The following is a 22,240-nucleotide window of genomic DNA, read 5'->3' on the forward strand; positions in this document are numbered from 1 at the left end:
TTTACTTTCCTTCAAAGCGGCTGTTTGCAATTGACCATTCAGTAGGGTTTGAAGAGCACTGCACCTTTGCTCTACAGAACTGTCGGACACGCAAAATCATCCTGAATCGAGAGACCTGTGGCCTCCAGGGCAAACTGGATTAAAGGCACTTACCCTGGTGTAAATCAGAAGTAAATCCACTGAAGTCAACACAATTACACCAGATCAGAGTCAGGCTCACAATTTTCAATGTTCTTGTTTTTGTGGGTATTATTTTACTCCAATATACAATTCCCCTCGTTTTGAGGCCACATCCTCAGATGGTTCAGATTGCACAGCTCCTTTACATTACTGAAGTCAACGGAGCTGCACAAATCTACCTCCGCTGAGGATCCAGCCCATAATCAATCGGGCTGTATTGATCCCTGTGCAGAGGCATAAAACTACTTTGTTAGACTCTAATTAATGCTGGTCATGTCAAACAGTGCTTTGGACTTTACCACAAAGCTTACCCAGTGCCCTTTTCCACACTCATTCTGGATGAAAGTATTACTCTTCCCATAAAATCATTAACACAAAACCAACATGGTGTATGCCTTTATGAAATTACAAGTGAATAAGAATAAAATAGTGTATAAGTAGGAACACACAATCTTATAGGTACCGTGGTAACAGCTACAATTAAAATTAACCTTCAGCAATGGAAGGGCTCCTCTCAGTTAAGTACAGATCAGAAGCGCCGATAAAAATATATACATAGATTGAGTGCTGGTGTGTGGGGAAGTACTGGCTGGGAGGGGGTAGGATGTATGCTACAGGGTGTGGGGGAGATGGGAATGCTGGGTGGTGGTGTGGGGATTGCTGGGTGGGATGTGGGGATTGTTGCTAATGACAGGTGTTTGGGGTTGCTACTGTGGAGAGGGGTGCCGAGTGGGGGTTGCTGCGCTGGGGATTGTAGCGTGGAAAGTACTAACTCCAAGGAAGTTGACCTCCCTGCTGCACTGAGTTTCTCTTGCCTTCTCCAACATAAATACATAGCAGTATGTATATTTAAAAAAAGACACCCTACTGCACATGCGTCTCCCTCTGAGGAGAGGGGGAGAGAACAAACATGGGCCAGTTGTGTAGTCACGTTGCTCAGTGCACTGCTAGAAGGTGCTCAGATACTGCAGGCCCTACACAGACTAGGATAGAATAGATTTCACTTTGGCTTTGTGATGCATACATAAGAAAGAACGTAGAGGGCAGATTCTGATCTCTGTTAGACAGGTGAAGATCCCAAGTAATTCCATTGATGTTACCGGCCTAACAGAGATCAGAATCGGGTCCTCTGGCTCAGAATTGATTTGATGCCTCCATTTCTTGATAACTGCAGGTAAGTAAATAACTTTCTTAAACTAATGCTCCAAATCTGGACAGGCATTGTTTTTGTGGGTGCAGTTTTACCTCTCCGTGCAGCCTTGCACCTCCCCATCACATCTTCCCCTTCAGTGGCTTGAGGGCTGTATGCTGGGGATAATAATTGCCTACCATATAGAGGTATTAGGAGGACAAACACATTAAAGATTGTGAGGTGCTGGGCTATTATTGTAATGGGGATCTGTAGTGGGGTGTGTACCTGAATGGGCTAATGCGGGCCGCAGCGGCCAAATAATGTACCAGGCTGCACCTGGAGGGGGAGCCAAGCTTAATTGTTCATGAAGACCAGCTGGTTAGTATAAAGAGCAGGCTCGTTAATATAAAGAGAGGAAATTTGTAGCAGAAAGGAGCTGATCACATTCTTAAATAGAAACTGAAATACAAAAAAGTATGAGGCACAAAGGTTTCATGATATGAGGCACAAAGGTTTCATGATAGCTGCCTTTCTAGATATTGAAAAGGTGTATAATCTGCTATAGAAGGAAGGCTTTTTCGGGATAACAAGGAAAGAAATGGTGGACAAAGCAGCTAAAAAGACTATAAGAAATGGAAAGATTGACATAGAAATACCCTTGAGTAAACAGGAAGTTAAAATCCCAGTATAGAAAAAATGTAAGAGGAATAGCAACAAAATTGGATTAATGAAAAAAGAGGAAGAAGATTGTTTGAATTGTGCCCTAGAGCTGAGGATAATGACATACTTCAGAGCCTGAATAGGAAAAATGAAATGATTTTGTTCAGAGAATTAATTAGCCATTGTGGCTTAAACAATTAATTTTTTTAAATAGACAGACACAAAGATGGCCTATGTGTGCTCTGTAAGGTGGAAGAAACAACTGATCACCTTGTATAGGATCTGTGAGAGCTTCGATAATGAAAGGGAAAAGCTTTCTGAGGAATTCAAATGTCTTAAGATATCAAAAGTTACATTACGTTATTGGTGGAAATGGGGTAGTATTAGAAAGGAGTTATTACATTACCTGAAGGACACAGCAGAGTGAGAGAATATAAACGCTAAGTATTTAGGAATTACAGCTGGTGGCGACTAGCGACTATTCAGTCAAGTCTGCTTTGCCATGAAAGAAAGAAAGAAGCGGTGGGAGGAGAAGCTGCAGTCACTCTGTGGGCATAGGGAGGGTGTGAGGAGGAAGCTCATGGGGAGATTATGCCCTGGGATCGTAGCCTGAGTAGAGAAGGAGACAAATGATTCCTGAGAGTGGAACAGGTTGTATTGCTAAGCCCTGACAGAAGGGCAGGTTCTAGACTTCCAGGAGGGGAGCGAACCCTGGGAGGTGTGCAGTTAAGGAACGAAGCAAGGGGAATGTAAGAGGCCTAAAAGGGCAAGCCTGAGGAGGGCAGAAGTTAGGTTAAGTTTACTCGTTACATTTGGAATTTTGTTAGGGGATTCCAGGCGAGGGCCCTGAGAGTCCTGGCCCTGCAAGAAGGGTTAACCTAGAGAGGTTGTGTGGAGAGAAGGCCTGAAAAAGGCAGGGTAGGAAGAAGCTCAGGGAGGTGGCAGCAAGGAATTGTATGGAGCAGACCTTCGCTGCTAGATATAGGGTCCCCGGGTTGGAACCAGGTGTAGTGGGAGGGCCTGGCTACCCCCCTACCAGCCTCCAGAGAAGGTGTCATGAAGCCCCCCTGATATAAGGGAATGAGGTCAGTTGAAGCCATTGGGCAAGGGGTTGCAAGGAGCACGAGGCCAAGAGTTAGGCCCAGAGACTTGATATAAGGACACTGGAGACTCCGTTACCCAGGAAGGAGCAGGCTTACCTCATGCATTGCTCTTTAGCAGAAGGTCCTTTTGTAGAATGCATCCTTTTGCAGAGCTTCTGGCTCTGGGGTACCCAAGGATTTGCAACAATCCCTGGCTAAAATCCTTCCTTCCTGTCCCCTGTTGCACTACATATTCCAATGCAATGTCTCGCTTGCCAAAAATGATGTCCAAAAATGAATATGATTGAAGATTTCTAACCCCAGCCAGGGAGGGGGGGAAAGAGTCACTGGCAGCTAGCAGGAAATGTTTTATTGCCCATGCTTAGAGAAACAAATAATTGTCTAAGTCAATCTCAATTTGTCTTTCTTTCCATACATCCTAACATGGTAAGGCCTTGTTATACAATTAGGTGTCCAAATGAAATGGTTCCAATCAGCCATATAAGTGGCTTTCAGTGGTGCTGCTTTCTGGAAAATGAAATTATAGAAATAATGAAATGTCTTAATGCAGGAGGATCTTAAAGTAGCCAGGAGATGTTCCTTAGCTCTCTTGCGATGGTTTTTTAAGGACAGATTCTAGCCTCGTGTGTGCATTGCTGCACAGCTTGAAAAACTGGTAATGGCAGGTTGGCAAGCATGGACAAGGAGGGTATTTTTCTTCAAGATAGGGTACCAGTGGCAATAAGTCCCAGGCATGCCAGCTCAGAACGCAGCATTGTAAAAATCCCCATCAGAAGCCATAATGTTTGCCCTAATCAGTAAGGAGATACGCCAGAATAAACCTTGATTTTTCATTACATCCTGTGTGGATTGTGATATTTCAATTTAGCATGCTGGCATTTTCTAGGCTGCCAGCCAAAATGGATGCTTGCGGTAGGAAGACACAGGTATACGTGTCTGCAGAGCCATGTGTTAACTCAGTCATCCATTTGTAACGTGCCCTTCATGTAAACCTCCCAGGGCACTTGTAAAATTCAAATTAGCGCTAAAATAAAATAAGTAAAAGACGTGATTTTCATGCATAACCATCCATCATGAGAACAATACTGAATACAACAGCTAATCGGTTTCCATGTAAACATGTCAGGGACTTTCCTCTCTGAAAAGAAAGGGCCTGATACAAGGCCCAGAGACGCTAACAGACACCCACTAAGGGTATGTCTATATGTCTAAATACGTGCCTCCCAACCCAGGCAGACAGGCACTAGGGTGACCAGATAGCAAGGGTGAAAAATCGGGACAGGGGTGGCGGTAATAGGTGCCTCTATAAGAAAAAGACCCCAAAATTGGGGCTGTCCCTATAAAATCGGGACATCTGGTCACCCTAACAGGTTGCGCTAGCGAGCTAAAAGGAGCAGGGTGGACTTGGCGACATGGGCTAGCCGCCCCAGGGTCTGAGTTCAGGTGACTAACATGAGCCGCCGTCCGTGCCGCAACAGCTACACGGCTCTTTTTAGCGCACTAGCTGGAGCAGAGTGAGCCCAAGTCTGTCTGGGAAGCATGTTCCCTGCTGCAGTGCAGACATACCCCTCCTGGGTATGGGCCCAGAGAGGGGAAAGCAATGATCAGCTCTTGGAATTCTATTCAGAGATGATAAAGGGTCCTCTAGTAGTTGATCTTCCAAAGTGACCATGCATAGGGAGAATGGTCTGTTGGGAAGAAAATCTGGTTTGCACCGAGAGGTGATGAGTGGGATGAATCACTGACAGAGATTTTGTTACTGAAATATGTGTCTTACCAAGAAGCAAACCAAAGCCCGTTAATGGGAACCTTTCCATTTATTTATTGGACTTTGGATCAGGCCCCAGATGGCTGCAGTGTTGTGTTTAAGCAATCCCATAGGGGAAATCCCCTCTCAGTGGCAGCATTTCCTGCCCCTCTGCCTTTGTTTAGAGTCAGTGCAGTGTCGCATGCAGTTTCTTCCCAGCATGACGAGCAGCACGAATGTCGCTGTGCCAGCCTACACGACAATGGAGCTGTGTTACCATGGGCAATGCTGGCTGCTGGATACGGAGACTCCCACTATCCAGTGATGTTCTGGCGGGCAAAGTGTCACCTTTGCAGAAGGAGATTGTGTTTTATATGGGGTCAAATCCTGAAGCCAGTGGGCATTTTGCCATGGACTCCCGTGGGACCAAGATTTGAATTTTGCATTTTTTAATATGTGATGCCTAATTCTGCTTCCATTGAAGTCAGTATCAAATGCCACCTGGGTTTCATTGGGTTCTGGATTGGGCAGGTGGGTCCCAATCTGGAAAGGCCCCTCCACCTACTATTAATACGGTGACCAGGGCAGCCCCCAAGGAGTTTAGGTCCAGAGTGGGGCAATTAATTTCCCCATATTTTTGTCCTGGTGTGGCATTATCATCCTGAGTTTAAATGGGTTTGGCCGTGCCATGGTGTCCCCAGTACAGAGTCACCTGCTGGAAAAACTTAAGAGTGTGATGAAAGCCAAAATGCAAAGAGGGGAAAGATCTTCTTGTGGGTAAAACACAGGATTGGGACACGGGACCCAGCGCTGTCATAGACTAACCTCACAGGTTAGTTTCAGAGGGGCCCAAGGGAGTCAAATACCAAACTCCCCTTAATTTGGGCACCTAATTCCCTAAGGCGCCACTGAAATCACCAGCCTCCGTGCCTCAGTTTCCCACTCAGAGAAATGGGAGGTAAAAATATTGACCTTGCCTCACAGGAATGTTGTGAGGTTTTTATTAATGTGTTGGATCATTTATAGGCCTTTGGATGGAACTGCTGTGCTATTAGCCCAGTGCTGTGGTGGTTATTAATGCAGGAGGGAAACGTGGGTTGAAATTATGACTGGCGATATTGTTGAGGGGAAGTTTTACAGCTGTGTAAACACATCTCCTCCATTACCCCTGCCTGCATGCATTACTGAATGGTGCTTGGTTTCTGCAGATAACTCACTCTAATGAATATGTGCCCAGTGTCTCTCACAGAGAGCTTGGCAGTGCAAGCAGTTCGTTTGTGCTTTAATGACTCCCATGACACACATGGGCAGTAGACAGCTCTGTGACTAATAAGTTTTTGTTATTAATGGCAAAGGGGGCAAATAGACAATTAAATTATTGCCTGGAACAGGACTATGGAGGAACCTCCGCAAAACACAGACCAGCACATGTTAGGTCACAGCCATTGGGAACAAAGGGATATTGATGGGTGATGATCCAAGACAGAGCGATCTACCGCGGGAAATTTCCTCACGGGGCAAACAAAGTTTATCTTTACGTACATCATACAAGAAACTGCTTTTTGGAGTGCTGGTCTCACGGGAATCGCATTAGCAAGGCAATCTCAGGGGTGAATACTCGGGATGATGTTCCTTTGTGTTAATGAAGATTTTTAATAAGCAATACAACAAAGGGACAGGCTCCAGTTACAGACCAGCAGTATTTTAGCTATGTCTGTGTATGTGTAATGTGACTTAAAAGGCTGAAATGAGAGGTGGAAATACATGTTAAGATAGGAATAAGGTGGAGCTAATAAAGTCAGTGATGGTCCTACGGTCCACATAAGATAAGCACTTTGCAGGTGGTTCTACTCTGGAAGTGACTCCGTGAAACACCTTTGACCTTCTTTGTACTGAGAAAACGAGGGGTGTTTAGCAAATGTATCGCTTAACATGTTTTTAAACACCACTTAGGACCCGTTGTGGACAAAGAAAGTATTTTTTAAAAACATGTTGGCTAGTCATGGCCAGTCCTAGGGATTCTGCTCCCATTAGTCAATATCTAGGGTTGACCATGACCGGCTAATACAACACTGCTGAATTTGTCTACACTAGGTGCAAAGTGGTGTTTAACAACATGTTAATTAGCATGTATTAGCTAACACTGGTGTTAGCCACAGGGGCAAATCCCTACCATATACCTGGTACGCCAGGGAGTAAGCTCCCTAGTGCACCATTGCAACTCATGGTTTACCCCATGCACTGCATATACAGTAGGGATTTTAGCTACAAAGATGGCTGTGACCCCAGTGTAAACAAAGCCTAAGGGTATGTCTTCACTGCAGAGTTAACTCGGGTGATCAGCACCTGAGTTAGCCTCAGCTGGGTGTGAGTAACCACACTGCAAAGCCACCCTCGAGATGCTGCGTCCTCTTTGGTGCTGCACTCACCTGTGTGTGCTGCTAGGACTTCGGGAGGCATATCCCAGAGTCCTCTGGCAATGTCGAGTCAAACGTTATTCTGAATCGATTCCGAATTTCCCCTGGGAAAACCCACATTTTTGGTTGAAAAATTTCAAGAGATGATTTTTCGTTCAAAATTTCACATAGGGGAAAATGTTGGTTTTCCGGCCTCCTCTGCTGTTATTCAGTGTTGTGGCCACATACCTTCCCTTCCTTATACACAGGCATATTTTCACCTGGAGGTTGGCCACGTCTAGAACTAGAACTTCAATTAGTGCAGCTGTCAATACGTATCTTTAGGCCACCTTTTTAGTTCCCACTAGTTTGCTGAGGATCATGTTCATTGTTGCCAAAACCCCTTTGTTCTGTTAAGCATTTTCCTTCATTGCAGCTGTGACTTAGTTGACTGAAGTTCAATTCCTTACAGGGGCCTTGCTTCCGTAGTTCATTGAGCTATGCTGCGTCTTCTTTAATTAGCTTGAATTTCTTCTTTTCCTGTGCAGCTAGAATTTCACTTTTTATTTTAAAAATACCAGTTGTCCTCCCTTTCTCCTAATCATCTCTTATGGCAGAGGAGAAGTCAGGCTACCCGTTGTCCACGCGGTGCTCTTTGGATCATAATTCACTTGACAGCTACTTTATCTGCCGTATGTCACTCTCATCATATGCCGGTGTGCGGGGAGAAGGTGGAGATATTGATCCCACATATTAGATCCCTTACAATTTGGTGGTGCTCTCCTGCTCTTTCTGAGCGTGCCTTTCCTTTGTTAAGGGATTCTATCTCCATAAGCAGAGGGTGTCTTCTTCCTGTAATTCTCCCCTAAAGCTATTATTCCTTCCTTTTGACAATAGGAGTGAATAATCTGCTGGCAGCATAATTCCGTATGATTCACTCTTCGTGACATTCTTCTTCTTCTGGCTCACCTGCCTTGTGGGTGAATAGCAATGTGTTATGTCACAGCCAAACGTACCACACTAGTGATGAGGTAGAAAGAGAAATACCATTGGATAATTGGAGCCTCCCAGTAAAATACCATATAAAATGTGTCAACACGTTTTAGGCAGCATGTGTGTAACGAGCTGGTTAAAATAACCTGGCCTGTTATTACCTCTTTCTACAGCTCAATACACCGAGAACAATCATTGGTATTTAATGGGGACTGAGGAATTTGGCAGCTCCAAAGGCTTTCTATATTTGTCTCGGGCTCTCAGATGAGAGAGATTAAAAGAAACGCAGGCCTTGATTTTCCAGCCACTAACATGCTTATTAACAACAGAGCAAATGCAGCAGTAGTTGTGAATGTGAAGTAAGCACGTAGGTGTTTGCTCACAGAGGACCATATGCTCCCAGTGTGAGATGTATTTTAAGAAGATGTTGGAGTTTCCTGCAGAAAGCTCTGTGTAACATCCAGTTACCCCCAGAGAAAAATCCATTTCTGCGTGGTACGATGCCATGCCAGGAGAATCACGGACAATAGCCAGGCAAAAAGTTCGTAATGGAACCAGGTGAATTCAGACTCCCCTGATCTAACCACTAGGCTACCTCGCCTTCTCTAACTTACTCCAGTGTAAATCAGGAGTGACTCTGGTGACATCGGTGGAGTTACACTAGTGTAAAACAGGCATAAAGTCTGATGCAGACCTGTGAAATACCGAACTGTATCCAGAGTTTGACTATAGGGATTTGGGGTTTGGTCCATCTCTTTTCCCCCTCGTGCTTAGTGGGGTGGGTCTAGAGCTAGATTGACTGGACCAAGCCGCATTTTGGTTTGGGACTGAAGCAATCCACACTTGGGCAAGCCCCATTGCACAGCAGTGCAGGGCATCTATTTTAGGGTTACCATCTTTCAACTTCCCAAAAAGAGGACACTGCTGGGGGGAAAGGGGAACTCGGGGGAGGTGCAATTGGGGGGTGCTGGAGGGTGTGTGTACTGGGAGGGAGGACCTGAGAGGTGCTGTACTCTCAAGGTGGGGGGCAGCATCACTCCCTGTCAAGGTGGCAGGGCAGCTGGGGCAGGCCCGAGACGTAGTGCCAGCCATCCGTCAGCGCCTCCCCCGCCTCTCCACCTCCCCAGGACTGGGATCTGGTGGCTGCAGCGGAGGGACCAATCGGGATGCAGAGCCAGGTGTTTCTGAGCTGCAACATCTGCACCACAAAAATCCCAGACATTGCCTCTTATTTGAAAAATTCACCCAGACAGAGGGCAGAGGATCAAAAGCAAGGAAATGTCTGGGAAAACCCAACATATGATAACCCTATCTATGCTGAAGGTTTGCACTCGTGTTAGCTACACCTGTTTCATGTACAGCGTGCTGGCTAAGAATGCAAGAGGACTCAATGCTTATAAAATGAAACTGGCTCTTTATTAAAAGAACTAGTTACAGAAGTGCTGCAACTGCAGCTAGCATTCAAGCCATGTGCACACAGACTGACTTCCTGGTGCTTCCTTCACACTCTTCCATCCTGCAAACTATGCTCCTTCCTCCAAGTTCCTTGCAGGTTGCTTCAACACTGAAACAAATATCCCCTCTATGGACAGGCCCTCAGTCTCCCCTCTGTCTGAGGCTTGCACATGCCTGTGTGAATACTGTAGTGGGACCGACACGGAATGAGCTGAACGTTTGCTTTTGCTTCTGTTGTTAGGCTGTGAAGAGTTACTGAAGGATGTGCTGGCTGTCGAAAACCCTGGGTGTCGGCACTACGAGCCGCAGTATGTGGATTACTACTACCAGGTAAGAGATTCACTGATTCTGACTCATGCTGGTGGACTGAGAGAGCTTTCTGGGATGATTTATAGAAGGATCACAGTAAGTCCTCTCGCTTTACACCTGGCCTGTTGCCTTTGCCTTTACAGAATAAAAACGAGGAGAATTTCATCTTTGATACTGCGTTAGCTATGCCTGAGGATTAGTGATCTAAATCCAGTGTAGCCCTCAGTTTTGTGGCGTGCAGCCTCATCTAGCACTGTTCTCGCCCGCAACCGGTTTCTGATGTCAGTGCTCCCTTGCCCACTAGAGGGTGCCATGTATAAACCAGCCGGCACACCCTGAGTGCAGCAAGTGACTTGTGGAAAGGAGCTAGTAGCGAAAAAGCTGTGCCGTGCAAGCGCTGCTGAACTACAGAAGTATAAAGGAGGAATGGATCTGGGCATAAAAGCTGGTCCACATGAACGGGGGGGGGGAGGGATAGCTCAGTGGTTTGAGCATTGAGCATACAGGTCCTGAGAATCCTTAGCTCTAGAGAACCCCTGTAATTTCTAGCATGTGTCAAAAATGCTTCCAACAGGGGGCAGCCTGTGGTTCCGCCGCCACCACTCCGACCAGGGGGTGGCCTGTGGCCCCACCACCGCTCCTCCGGACAGGGGGCAGCCCATGGCAGAGCTGCGGAAGTTACCGAGGAATCCGTGACCTCCATGAAAGACTCGCAACCTTAGGCATGAGTGAGGTTGATGGGTTAGAATTTAGTCGCATAGGGAGCACCAAGGTTGAGGCTAGTGCAGGGTACTGGGGTTAAGTTAGAGTTGAAGCCATTAAACGTACCAGATATGAGTTGCAGTCACTTAGGGTTGCAGCAGGCTGGGGTTGGAGCTTGAAGGTGGCTCTGGTCTATAGTTAGCACTACTGTGGTAAGTGGCCTTGGGCTAGTGTTAGGGCTGGAGCCAGTAGGTGGAGCCAAACTAGGATTAGAGTTAGAGTAAACAAGTGGCCCTGGGCTAGGGCCGGGGTTGGTAAAGCGTCCTTTGTTAGGGTTAGGATTGAAGCCCGTAAGAGGTTCATAGAGATGCAGCAGAAAATCTCACCCTGGGAGTCTTTCCACTGCCTTCTGCAGGTTTGGGATCAGTTCCCATCTGGACAGAGAAGGCAGAGCACACAGTGTGTTTCCCTCCCAGTTAGTAATCTGCATTGCTTCTGTGAAGAGCCTAGTTCCAAGGTTCCCTTGCATTCATCTTTTCCACAGCAGAAATCAATACTTCCCAGGCTGACTGTGATGAGATTGTTTTCTTCCATTTAATGCGCTGTCGAGGTTGGTTGATTTGCAAGGATTTTCATGATGTAGGAATTTTCCCTTGGTGGTTCATATCACAGCCCAAAGCAGCATCTGCACAGGGCCCTGAAGAATGGGAGGACACTGCAGGGCTCAGGGGCTCGCAGTGCAAAGCCAAGTACATGCTTAATCATAGCACTTCTGAGGTTTACCTAAACCAGAGACGCCCCCTACACTGTTGGGCCCAAATCCTCCGCTTGGTTGCCATCACCTGATGCTGGGCCACAAAGGCTACGTCCTGAACCTCCCTGGAGAGATGAATGCCTGGGTCCCACCCCCTTTGCAATGCTGCACCAACCACCTCTGCTGTTTTTGAAGAAGGGATTGATTGACCCCACCTCCTTCTTCCCTTGTGCAGTGGAACTGTCCCGAGTCATTTGCCCAGGGGCCCCCTACGGCCGCAGACATGGGGGCAGGGTTTGAGCCGTAATGTCGGTCAGAATAGGGTGGAGTTGTTGGTACTTATTTGTATTATTGTTTCTTTATGCTGAATAAGAACAACAGTTTGTTTCCTATGTGGGCAGCGTAAGAGTGAGGACGTCCTTACCTCTTAATTTCCTTGCTTCTCAAGCTCCTTGGTTTTGTAACTGACGAGATTGACGGCGACCTGATCTGGTATCCTGAGCCAGATTCCTTGTGTTGAGATAAATGCTGGGTAGACACTATGAAAGGACAACTCAGAAATGAAAAGCAGGGGGCTTCCTCAGACCTGTACCACTGCCATGGAGACATCTGAAGGCAAGCGAAGTGCTCTTTCAGCATTGCATTCTCAGCCTTGGGACTGCCGGAGGGCTGCTGTGACGTACTCCATTCAAAGCACTGGCGAAAAGGGGTTTCTCAGCCTTCTAGAAGACTGCAGTCCTGATACATTTTGCAGCTGAGCCTGAGTAACATTCCTCCAACCTAGTGGCTGGAAGAGGCCCGGGAAGAAAGTTATCTTTGCTGCTAACACTGGTAGCAACTGGGAAGTCTTCTTGACGCTCAAGTGGCAAAGATGCTGTACTTAGATCCTTGATTCAGACCTTAGTGTAGACAGATTGCACCTGGACTGAGGAAAAATGCATTCACCAGGTTCAAAATGGGCTGCTTTTTGTAATGTTGTTATGGAACTTTGCTGGCAGTACTGGGAGAGCCCAGAGTGGTTCCCAAGCACCTGTTGCATAGACAGTGGGCTAGATTCACCTTCAGCAGAATCCAAGCACCTGCCCCCCCCCGACAGAAAGTCTGTATGGGAAAAGGACACCATGGCACAAGCTGCTTGCCACCCTCAATCTGTCAGAGGACTCCGCTGGCAGAGCCCTGTCCCTCGGAGCAGAAGAAGAGAGACTAATTTGAAGCACTCTTGAAACTGCACTTTGTAAGTGCAATTTTGAAAATGTTCACTAGATGTCAGCATAAGACTGACGAAAGGCCGGTGAGTGAGCGCCTCTGTTTCCTCCACTCTTGTAATGACACCCAGCTGCTGCTATTGGGGCTTTCAGTCCCCCAAAGAAGAGAAGAGAAAACAAGTTACTTTTGATGTGCACAGGGATCCCGGCCTATCAGCAACAGCAAGAGTTTCATGCCCAGCTCCCTATGAAAACGTACTGGCTCCTGACCGGTTTCCTGGGTTCCTTAGTAAATGCAAAATCTCGGTGACGCAGGCGATTATACAGGTACCTCTCACTGCTTCAATTGAGAGTTGCCTGTCTCATTTTCTTTGCACCCTCCTATCTGCACCCCACTTCTCACGCTCAGGGGTGCAGTCAGGGGAAGGCGCCAAGAGCAGGATGCATAAGCTCTGCCGCTGCATTGAGGGGGACCAGAAACAGGATAGTAAGAAGTTGGGGCATGAGACATGTCCCCTTTATTCCACCCAGAGAGTTGCACGTATGCTAACCCTGGTGTTCAGCTTGCTTCTTCGTTGTGGTGCTGACTCAGGGGTTTAAAGGCCTGGTCTGGGGGAGGGAGGAAGGAGGAAAAATAATACCCTTGTATCACAAGTTCCCTTCTCAAACGCGACCGAGGGGTTGCCTGGCCCTCTCCTCCCAAGTGCCCACTCCGCACAGAGATGCCCAGCTTCAGCGCAAAGGTGGACATGTGAGAGGAGTTGGAGGCAGCGCTGAGAAGTAGGGTGGCATATGCAGGAGCTGGAGAGATGCACCGAACCAGCTGTGTGCGCAGGTTGAGACAGACAGGGAGGAAGAAACTGCTGAGCGTCCAGCCTTTAATCTCAGTCAATCGGGTGCAATTAATTTGACCTGATATTTAAAATCCCCAGATATCCAGGGTTTTATTGCTGTTCATTTTACACCTTCTAAAATGGTCCCTTTTTACATTAATAGCGACAACAGTGACAGGGTTTGCCTGAGGAAACTGGCCAATTTTTGAGTGAAAACAAAACAAAAAATGTGAAACTTTAGAACTTTTACAAATTGTGTTTCATGTGCAAATGTGCAATTTTAAACATCGCATCTTTCAAAGTGCAAATGACCATTTCATGGGACTTTTTCACACTATAGTCATGAAATGGCCTCAACTGGGAGGATGTAACACATTTCATGCAAAAAACAACAACTGTCATCCGGTAGTAGACCCAGTCCTGTTTTCTATGTCTCACTCATTAGCCATTAACAACATTTGATTGTCATAAGGACAGAACCACTGACGTTTCTGTGTAAGGGAAGAGGAGGCGTTCAGAGAACAGTGTTTGGTGTTGGTACTTGTCCTGGTGTTGGAGATTTGGGGTAGGTTATGTTTGGTTAACATAACACAAGAGGGTTCTTTTGATTAAATACAATTCGGCAATATCTGATTCCAGGATGGTGTACTGTCTGTGGTGGAGTTATGATGGGTTACAACTAGCTATTGTACTCCACCCTAAGAGCTTGATCCCATTGACTTTGGGTCAGGCCCTGAAGGAGTGAGTTATTCCCATGGAGATACAGTGGTTCCCTGTTGTTACCTGTTGTAGATGAAGCTTTTCCAAGGAAGAGAGAGGAAGGGCGAGCCAGTGCTTAGAATACTAGCCTAGGCTGGGAAGTGCAGAGTTCAGTTCCCTACTTCGCCACATGCTTCCTGTGGGACCTTGGGCAAGTCACTTAGGGTATGTCTACACTACCCGCCGGATCGGCAGGTAGTGATCGATCTGTCGGAAATCGATTTATCGCCTCTAGTGTAGACACGATAAATTGATTCCCGATCGCTCTGCCGTCAACTCCTGTACTCCACCGCGATGAGAGGCGGAAGTGGAGTCGACGGGGGAGTGGCAGCAGTCGACCCCGCGCCATGAGGACGTGAGGTAAGTTGACCTAAGATACGTCGACTTCAGCTATGCTATTTTCTACTATTGAAGTTGCGTATCTTAGGTCGATCCCCCATTCCCACCTCCCAGTGTAGACCAGGCGTTAGTCTCTCTGTGCTTTATTTCCCCATCTGTGAAATGGAGATAATAGCACAGTCCTGCCTCACAGGGATGTTGAGAATAAATACATTAGATGGTGTGGCGCTCAGATCCGATAGTGATAGGGGTCATGTAAGTACCTAAGAAAATTAGATGCATAGATAAGGAAACTGAGCTTTTTATGTATGCTGGAGTAAAGTACTATGAGTCTGATTCTCACATACACTAAGACCCTGTTACATTTACATTGACACCCACTTTAAAGTTCATTTACACTGCCAGAGAGATGTAGAGAGCATAAGAACAGCCATATTGGGTCAGACCAGTGGTCCACCTAGCCCAGTATCCTGTCTTCTGGCAGTGGCCAATGCCAGATGCGTCAGAAGGAATGAACAGAACAGGCAGTCATCAAGTGATCCATTCCCTGTCGCCCAGTCCCAGCTTCCGGCAGTCAGGAGCTTTGATATCTTGGCTAATAGCCATTGATGGACCTATCCTCCAGGAACTTTTCTAATTCTTTTTGAACCCATTTATACTCTTGGGCCTTACAATATCCCCTGGCAATGAGTTCCACAGGTTGACTGTGTGTTGAGGTCTTAGTGTAACTGAGAATTCAGGTCTACATATTTTTAACCCAGAAGGAAAACAGGAAGTCAGTAGGTTTTGATTTTTGGTACACCACTTCATTCAAAAATAATAGAGACCCTCTCTTCCTCAAGCAGTTCCAGGGCTTTCAGGTAAAACTACGCCCTTGTTACAGTGGTGTGTGAATTAGGAGTGCATTAGCTTAATTTAAGTTTGTCCTGTGCTGTGAACATCTGAAGCACTAGGAGTGCTAAGTATTATTATTAGCAGAAATCTGCATTTAAGAACAGAATGTAAATGCTCTGAGAGTTTGTTGGAAATTAGGCTATCAACCCTTCAGTTTCTTTCCCAGTGTTTATGTGTGGCTGTGGGTTCAGAACCTACTATCCTTACTCAAATTTGAAGTCAGTGAGAAATGTCTTGAGTAAGGACTGCAGAATTTGGCCATGGTGAGCATTCACTAGGGTCTCAAAGCCGTAGGTCCTCTTTTCATTGGTGGACATTTGAAAAGGGGAGAGCCCACTGCTAAAAATGCAACGAGACAGCTGTGTCTTAGCTTTTGTTTTGTAGAAGCTCATTGGCAAAGTTTTTCAAATCCAAACAAGGGGTGACTTGGATCCATTTTATCAGACCCACCAAAGCTTTGGGGGGGAGGTGTTGAGATACAAGTCTTGGACTTTGTCAGATCTTTGCAATGGGAAAACCAAAGTGTTTTTTGATTTTTGCAAAACATTGCCAGTCATGTTTGGGTTTTGCAAAAACAGAGGGGGCTTGGATCCAGCTTCCATATTATCCAGGTAACCAACATTCCTAGCAGGAGGAATAGTTGGATAGAAGGTTCTATGTCTAGTTACCACTGACATCAGGCATTGGTGGAAACATCTGAAAAGCTTCTTGAGAAGAGACAGAAGACTCAATACAAAAATAAGTGAGCAGTTGTCTTCTCATCCAGAATCAATACACAAATACTGTATCTCAACCTATAGTTTCTTGGGGAAATGCAAGATATGGCAGCAATACCGTTTCTATTTTAAATACTATGAAATGGGGCAGTGCGGTGGGCTCTATTTGTTTTATTATTTACAGTGCTGGATTTAATGTGTTGGCCATTTCCTTGCTGCTCTAATCTGTAAATACAATAGTCAGTCCGCCTCTTAACAAGGTATGGGCTGATTGTTGTGTGTCCAAAGAATGAGCCGTCTTTTCAGTCCAGAGTGTAATCACCAGCTTGCCAAGTGACTAATTATACAGTACGAACAGTAGAAAAATTGTTGAAACATGACAAATAAATTGTGTTTGCCTCTGGGATGGAGCTTGGCATACCAGTTGATTTGCTCCTTGGAAAATATTTTCAGTAGCAATTAGAAGTTCCCCACTGATTTCTGAAGCTGGAAATGGCTGCCTGATGGGTATTTGCTGACACCCAGCTCGAGAGAGAGGGAGACCCTATGTGCTGGAAAGAGATTAGGGTCTAGATGGGTTTTTTTTTTTCAGTGGTCCGTAGGGGGAACAAATGTAGCACTTTGAGGCACAGCTGGAATGAGAAGAGTGTGGGTGTCCATTTGCACAGACTGGGCTGCCTTTCTGTATTTATTGAAAAGGGGGAAATGAGAAAGAATTGAATATTCTATTGGACTCAGGCTTCAGGCTTCTGGTGTATCCAACATGTTCTCCAGTTGAGGCCATTTCATGACGATAGTGTTCTTCTGTTTTTATTATCCTCTGCCTTTCTTGAGTGAATCTTTCTTCTTCAGGGGGTGTCGACACTAGCAGTTTATCCCAGTAATCATGGGGTGTGCTGCCAAGTTGGATGTTTTAAATATCTGCCAGCTTTGGAAAGTGGGTAAAATCATCATCTTAATATCTTGAGTCCCTTGCCAGGACATTTTCATGTCCCTTCCTATTTGCATTTTGCTTGGGGTTTCTAGCACCTTTCTTTTGGACAGGGAACCAGGCCTGGAAGTGTTGCCATTAGTTCTACCTCTGGTCTGTGATTGGTCAGCCAGGATGTTGGAACCCAACATCCCCTCTCTGATTGGCAAAGGCTTCACCTCCCAACTCATCTGAAGCTCACTCTGGAATCCAGAGTGCTTGTTTTTTGCTACATGTTAATTGAATTGTTATGAAGATCTTACTCAGCAAGGGGGAAATTCACCCCTGTACAGAAGTCTGTACAGTACTAAAATCCCACATACGCCCACAGAAGTAGAGCTGAGTGACTAATTGATTTTTTTTTTTTTTTGGTTTGGTGGGAAAAAACCTTTTGTTTCAGGTCAAACCAAAATGGAATGTTTGTTTTTGTTTTTCTCACTGAAAGAAAAGAACAAAACAAATGTTTTGGGTCCAATAAAATGTTTCATTTCATTTTCAGGTGGGTTTTTTTTTTACTCTTTTTAAAATTTAAATCTAGCATGGATTTGTAAAGAACAAATCATGTCAAACCAATCTGATAGCTTTCTTTGATAGGATAACGAGCCTTGTGGATAAGGGTGAAGCTGTGGATGTGGTATACCTAGACTTTAGTAAGGCATTTGATACGGTCTCACATGATATTCTTATCGATAAACTAGGCAAATACAATTTAGATGGGGCTACTATAAGGTGGGTGCATAACTGGCTGGATAACCGTACTCAGAGAGTTGTTATTAATGGTTCCCAATCCTGCTGGAAAGGCATAATGAGTGGAGTTCCGCAGGGGTCTGTTTTGGGACCAGCTCTGTTCACTATCTTCATTAACGACTTAGATATTGGCATAGAAAGTACGCTTATTAAGTTTGTGGATGATACCAAACTGGGAGGGATTGCAACTGCTTTGGAGGACAGGGTCATAATTCAAAATGATCTGGACAAATTGGAGAAATGGTCTGAGTTAAACAGGATGAAGCTTAACAAAGACAAATGCAAAGTGCTCCACTTAGGAAAAAAAAATCAGTTTCACACATACAGAATGGGAAGAGACTGTCTAGGAAGGAGTACGGCAGAAAGGGATCTAGGGGTTATAGTGGACCACAAGCTAAATATGAGTCAACAGTGTGGTGCTGTTGCAAAAAAACCAAACATGATTCTGGGATGTATTAACAGGTGTGTTGTGAGCAAGACACGAGAAGTCATTCTTCCGCTCTACTCTGCTCTGGTTAGGCCTCAGCTGGAGTATTGTGTCCAGTTCTGGGCACCACATTTCAAGAAAGATGTGGAGAAATTGGAAAGGGTCCAGAGAAGAGCAACAAGAATGATTAAAGGTCTTGAGAACATGACCTATGAAGGAAGGCTGAAAGAATTGGGTTTGTTTAGTTTGGAAAAGAGAAGACTGAGAGGGGACATGATAGCAGTTTTCAGGTATCTAAAAGGGTGTCATAAGGAGGAGGGAGAAAACTTGTTCACCTTAGCCTCTAAGGATAGAACAAGAAGCAATGGGCTTAAACTGCAGCAAGGAAGGTCTAGGTTGGACATTAGGAAAAAGTTCCTAACTGGAATAAATTGCCTAGGGAGGTTGTGGAATCTCCATCTCTGGAGATATTTAAGAGTAGGTTAGATAAATGTCTATCAGGGATGGTCTAGACAGTATTTGGTCCTGCCATGGGGGCGGGGGACTGGACTCGATGACCTCTCGAGGTCCCTTCCAGTCCTAGAATCTATGAATCTATGAACGGGGCTATGCCTCTAATAATATCTGGGCTTTTTTTCACACAGTTACAGTAGCAACTGATGAAAGTTGTACTGGACCTCCTTTGTCCTAGCCATATTAAACTCCTCTTCCTTCTGACAGGCCTGATTCAAAGCCAGTTGAAGTCAAAGGATATAGGGTCTGATCCATTGGCTATCTTGCATTCAACCCCTTACTTTTTACAGATGTGTGTCTATGTTTGGAGGTATGATTGCAGCACGGGTAGCGATAGCAATGAAGCCACAGCAATGTGTGCTAGCTGCCCAAGTAAGTACCCCAGGTCCTGGGTGGGCTTATATAGCCTGTACTGCTAGCTAGATTAAAACTAGCTTGGGCAGTCACACAGCCCCATTGCAGAGTAGATGTGCCCTCTGATTAGAAATGTCTTTACCATCTTGGCTGGTATAGTTTAGGCCATTCAGCTATCGGATTTATAGGCAAAACTACTTAACCTAGTGTTGTTTTACATTAAACCCAGTTGTTGCCCAGCTCTTAATTTGAGACAGATCCTATCTCCTGCCTTCCTGGAATGTACTGCCAGAGACACCCCATCTTGTACCATTTTAGTTGCTCTGCCTCTGCTATCAGTGGAAATACCTTCCCAAGGAACTGGGAGCAAAACACCGGAGATAAGATATAGAGAAGCTACATTAAACAACATAACGAGTCAAAGATTTATTTTTTCTAGTCCTGTCTGTCCTTATCAGGCTCCACTTTTCCACCACCCCCACTCTTTCCTTTGCTGTTTTTTTAGCTTAGATTATGTTTCCAGCCTAGCAGATGTACGGCATTTAAGCATCACTTCTGAAGTCCCCCGTTCCTTCCTTGGCCCCACGGTGTTTACAGTACACAGCAATCCACGCAGCATATGTTCTTAAACCCAAAGACAATAGCTTTCCTACCAGCCTGCTAATACGTCCGTCCACCTTCATACTGCGGAGCTCGGAGGAGACTTAGGGGTAGAGTGTCAGTTTGTGATCTAGCCTATAATAAGGGGTAATGCATCATTGCCTTTCCCCTGGAGCAGCCTGGGAGGGAGACTGTTACTCAGGAAGGCAGCAGTAGTGCCCGCCTCCACACACCCCCCCACTGATGTGCCTCAGCCCTGCTTCACGCTGCTCACTGGGTGCCAACTCTGGTGTTGGCTCCTGTGATGTGGACACATGGGAACTGATCTGACACCCTCTGTATTTTACTGCCATCCCTTGAATTCCAGGCATTCCTCCATCCCCGCCTTCAGCTGAAGTCAAGCACACTGCCTCTAGTAATGCACAGGGGCGTGAGCCCCTTCTCTCCATGGACTTGAATGACACCTCGCTGCAATGCAAGGTCTGCAGAGCTGCCAGTGGAAATGAAGCACGTAGCATCTGACACATTCAGTTGCTCGCAGGTGGGTGGGTAGAGAAATGAAGGTTGGAATATATAATCCGCTTGATGCAGCATCGACGGCCTGCCTAACTCCTTCACTCTGGGCTGGATTGTGCTGTGCCCCTGAGTGGGTGTGCAGGAGTAATACACAATCACAGTCTGCAACCCCATGAGAGTGAGGATTCTGGAGACCAGGGCTGGTTGGCCCTAGCAGGAAACCTACAGTGAATCAAACCTCTGTCGAAAGACACTGGGGTGATGGGGAAGGGCTCATCTTTGTTGACTTGATTTCTGCGATAGGCAGTGGCAAAAACTGGGATCTGAATGCTCCCCAAGGTTGCTGAAGATCAGATCTGGACTGAGCCCTTCTCTCCGTTGCTCAGTATATTTCAAGGGGAGGCAGGCGGCTCCTGTGATTCTAGTCTGTAGTACTATTACTGCTGCTCTCTTAGTTTTATAGCCCTGCAGCCTAAGTCAGCTGACCTGGGCAAGCCATAGCTGTGCGACTGGTCTTTTATCCCAGGGTAGAGGTACCCTTGGTGGCCCAGTCCTGCAAGGTGTTCATTGCCCTCAACGCCCACTGACTTGAATGAGATTTGAGGGTACTCAGCACCTCACAGGACTGCTCAGCATCTTGCAGGATCGAGCCCTTGGGGCTCATTCCAACTCCTGGCGAAGGCGATACACAGACTCCATTGACTGTGGGAGTTAGGTTTGGCCCTCAGTTGCTTTGGGTTTGTTTCAGACGTGGTGCGATGGGGTCTACGGGCCCCACACTGAAGCAGGGAACAATCCTGGGATAGGGAGGCCTCCCACCTCAACGGGTGCAAGGCATATTAAAGGACCCTGGGAGCCTAGGGTGGGGGAATGAGCTCCATGTGGCGCCAGGAAGCCAGGCAGATGCTGAGAGCTGTGCAGCGAATGGCAACCACTTGGTGAAGGCTGCTCGAGCAGCAGGAACTTGGGTTCCCCCCGCTCACTCCTTTGGGAGTTGAAAGCTTGGGGAGGGATTGATCGACTGACCTGGGCACTAAGAGACTGAGGAGGGTCTGCTAAGCCAGTCACCACACCCCAAACTGAGGAGCTGCAAACTAATAGGAAATGACCAAGGGGGTAACATAATTTAGGGTGCCCAGTAACTGGGCTGGCTATGTGGAGAGACTCCCTAGGGCTCGGGGTCGGGACCCAGTGAAGTGGATGGGCTCAGGTCTCCCTACCTGACCTCCCTGCTCCTTTGTAATGACGAGCTCTGGGGGAGAAATGGGAGCTTCGGGGGGTGACTGAGGCTGCAGCTGGGCCCTCCCTCTGGGACGATTAGACCAGCAGAACCTGTAAGGCCACGAGTTGGCCACGGGGCCAGCTGGTCACCAGACCTTCCCGCTACACCTGGTTGTTGCCTGACTCTCCTCATAGGGATTCATAGCCTGAGCATCGTCGGGAAGCTCATAACACTCAGCCATAATCTTATTTACAGAAATGAGAAGAGTCCATCTCGCACGGCGGTGCCAACAGGCATACAGTGCACTTTCTCCCCCAACTCGAAGTTTATGGCACCCTCTGAAGGCAACGCTTTCAGCAATTCATCGCGCCTGTTTTTCCCAAGCTTCTGAAGGCGCATTAACGACAACTGCCAAGAAGCCTCCGGTGAACAATTACCCAGAGCAGCAGGGAGCGCAGTGTGTCCCCCATTCAGGGCTAATTTCCATGGAAATTGCCTACTTTCACCTGACAACATTCTGAATTATATTTTTAATGTTTGTGGCTACATACAGGAATCCATGTCCTTTGTATAAAACACCTGCGTAAAAAATAATCCGCCTCCCTTGCTGCTTACATAAAGGGGAAGGGAGGGAGACGCTTCCACAAAGAACTTGCTCAAAACAACAATTGCAGCATGGTTCCACAGCTAGAGCTGGCTGGGAATTTTCCAACA

General features: G+C 46.4%; 2 protein-coding genes across 2 annotated transcripts in view; both read left to right on the plus strand.

Annotated features, from left to right (window-relative positions):
* LOC122172254 (retinoid-inducible serine carboxypeptidase-like) overlaps window positions 1-22,240 on the plus strand; it is a 331,017-nt gene that overhangs the window by 111,902 nt on the left and 196,875 nt on the right. The gene's annotated exons all lie outside the window — the stretch shown is intronic.
* RAB11FIP4 (RAB11 family interacting protein 4) overlaps window positions 1-22,240 on the plus strand; it is a 209,681-nt gene that overhangs the window by 82,735 nt on the left and 104,706 nt on the right. The window contains exon 3 of the mRNA XM_005282824.5: window positions 9,908-9,996. Coding sequence (XP_005282881.3) covers window positions 9,908-9,996 — 89 coding nt within the window. The remainder of the gene's footprint in view (window positions 1-9,907; window positions 9,997-22,240) is intronic.

Source organism: Chrysemys picta, chromosome 12 (assembly GCF_011386835.1).
Source record: "Chrysemys picta bellii isolate R12L10 chromosome 12, ASM1138683v2, whole genome shotgun sequence".
In the NCBI taxonomy this organism is placed as follows: Eukaryota; Metazoa; Chordata; order Testudines; family Emydidae; genus Chrysemys; species Chrysemys picta.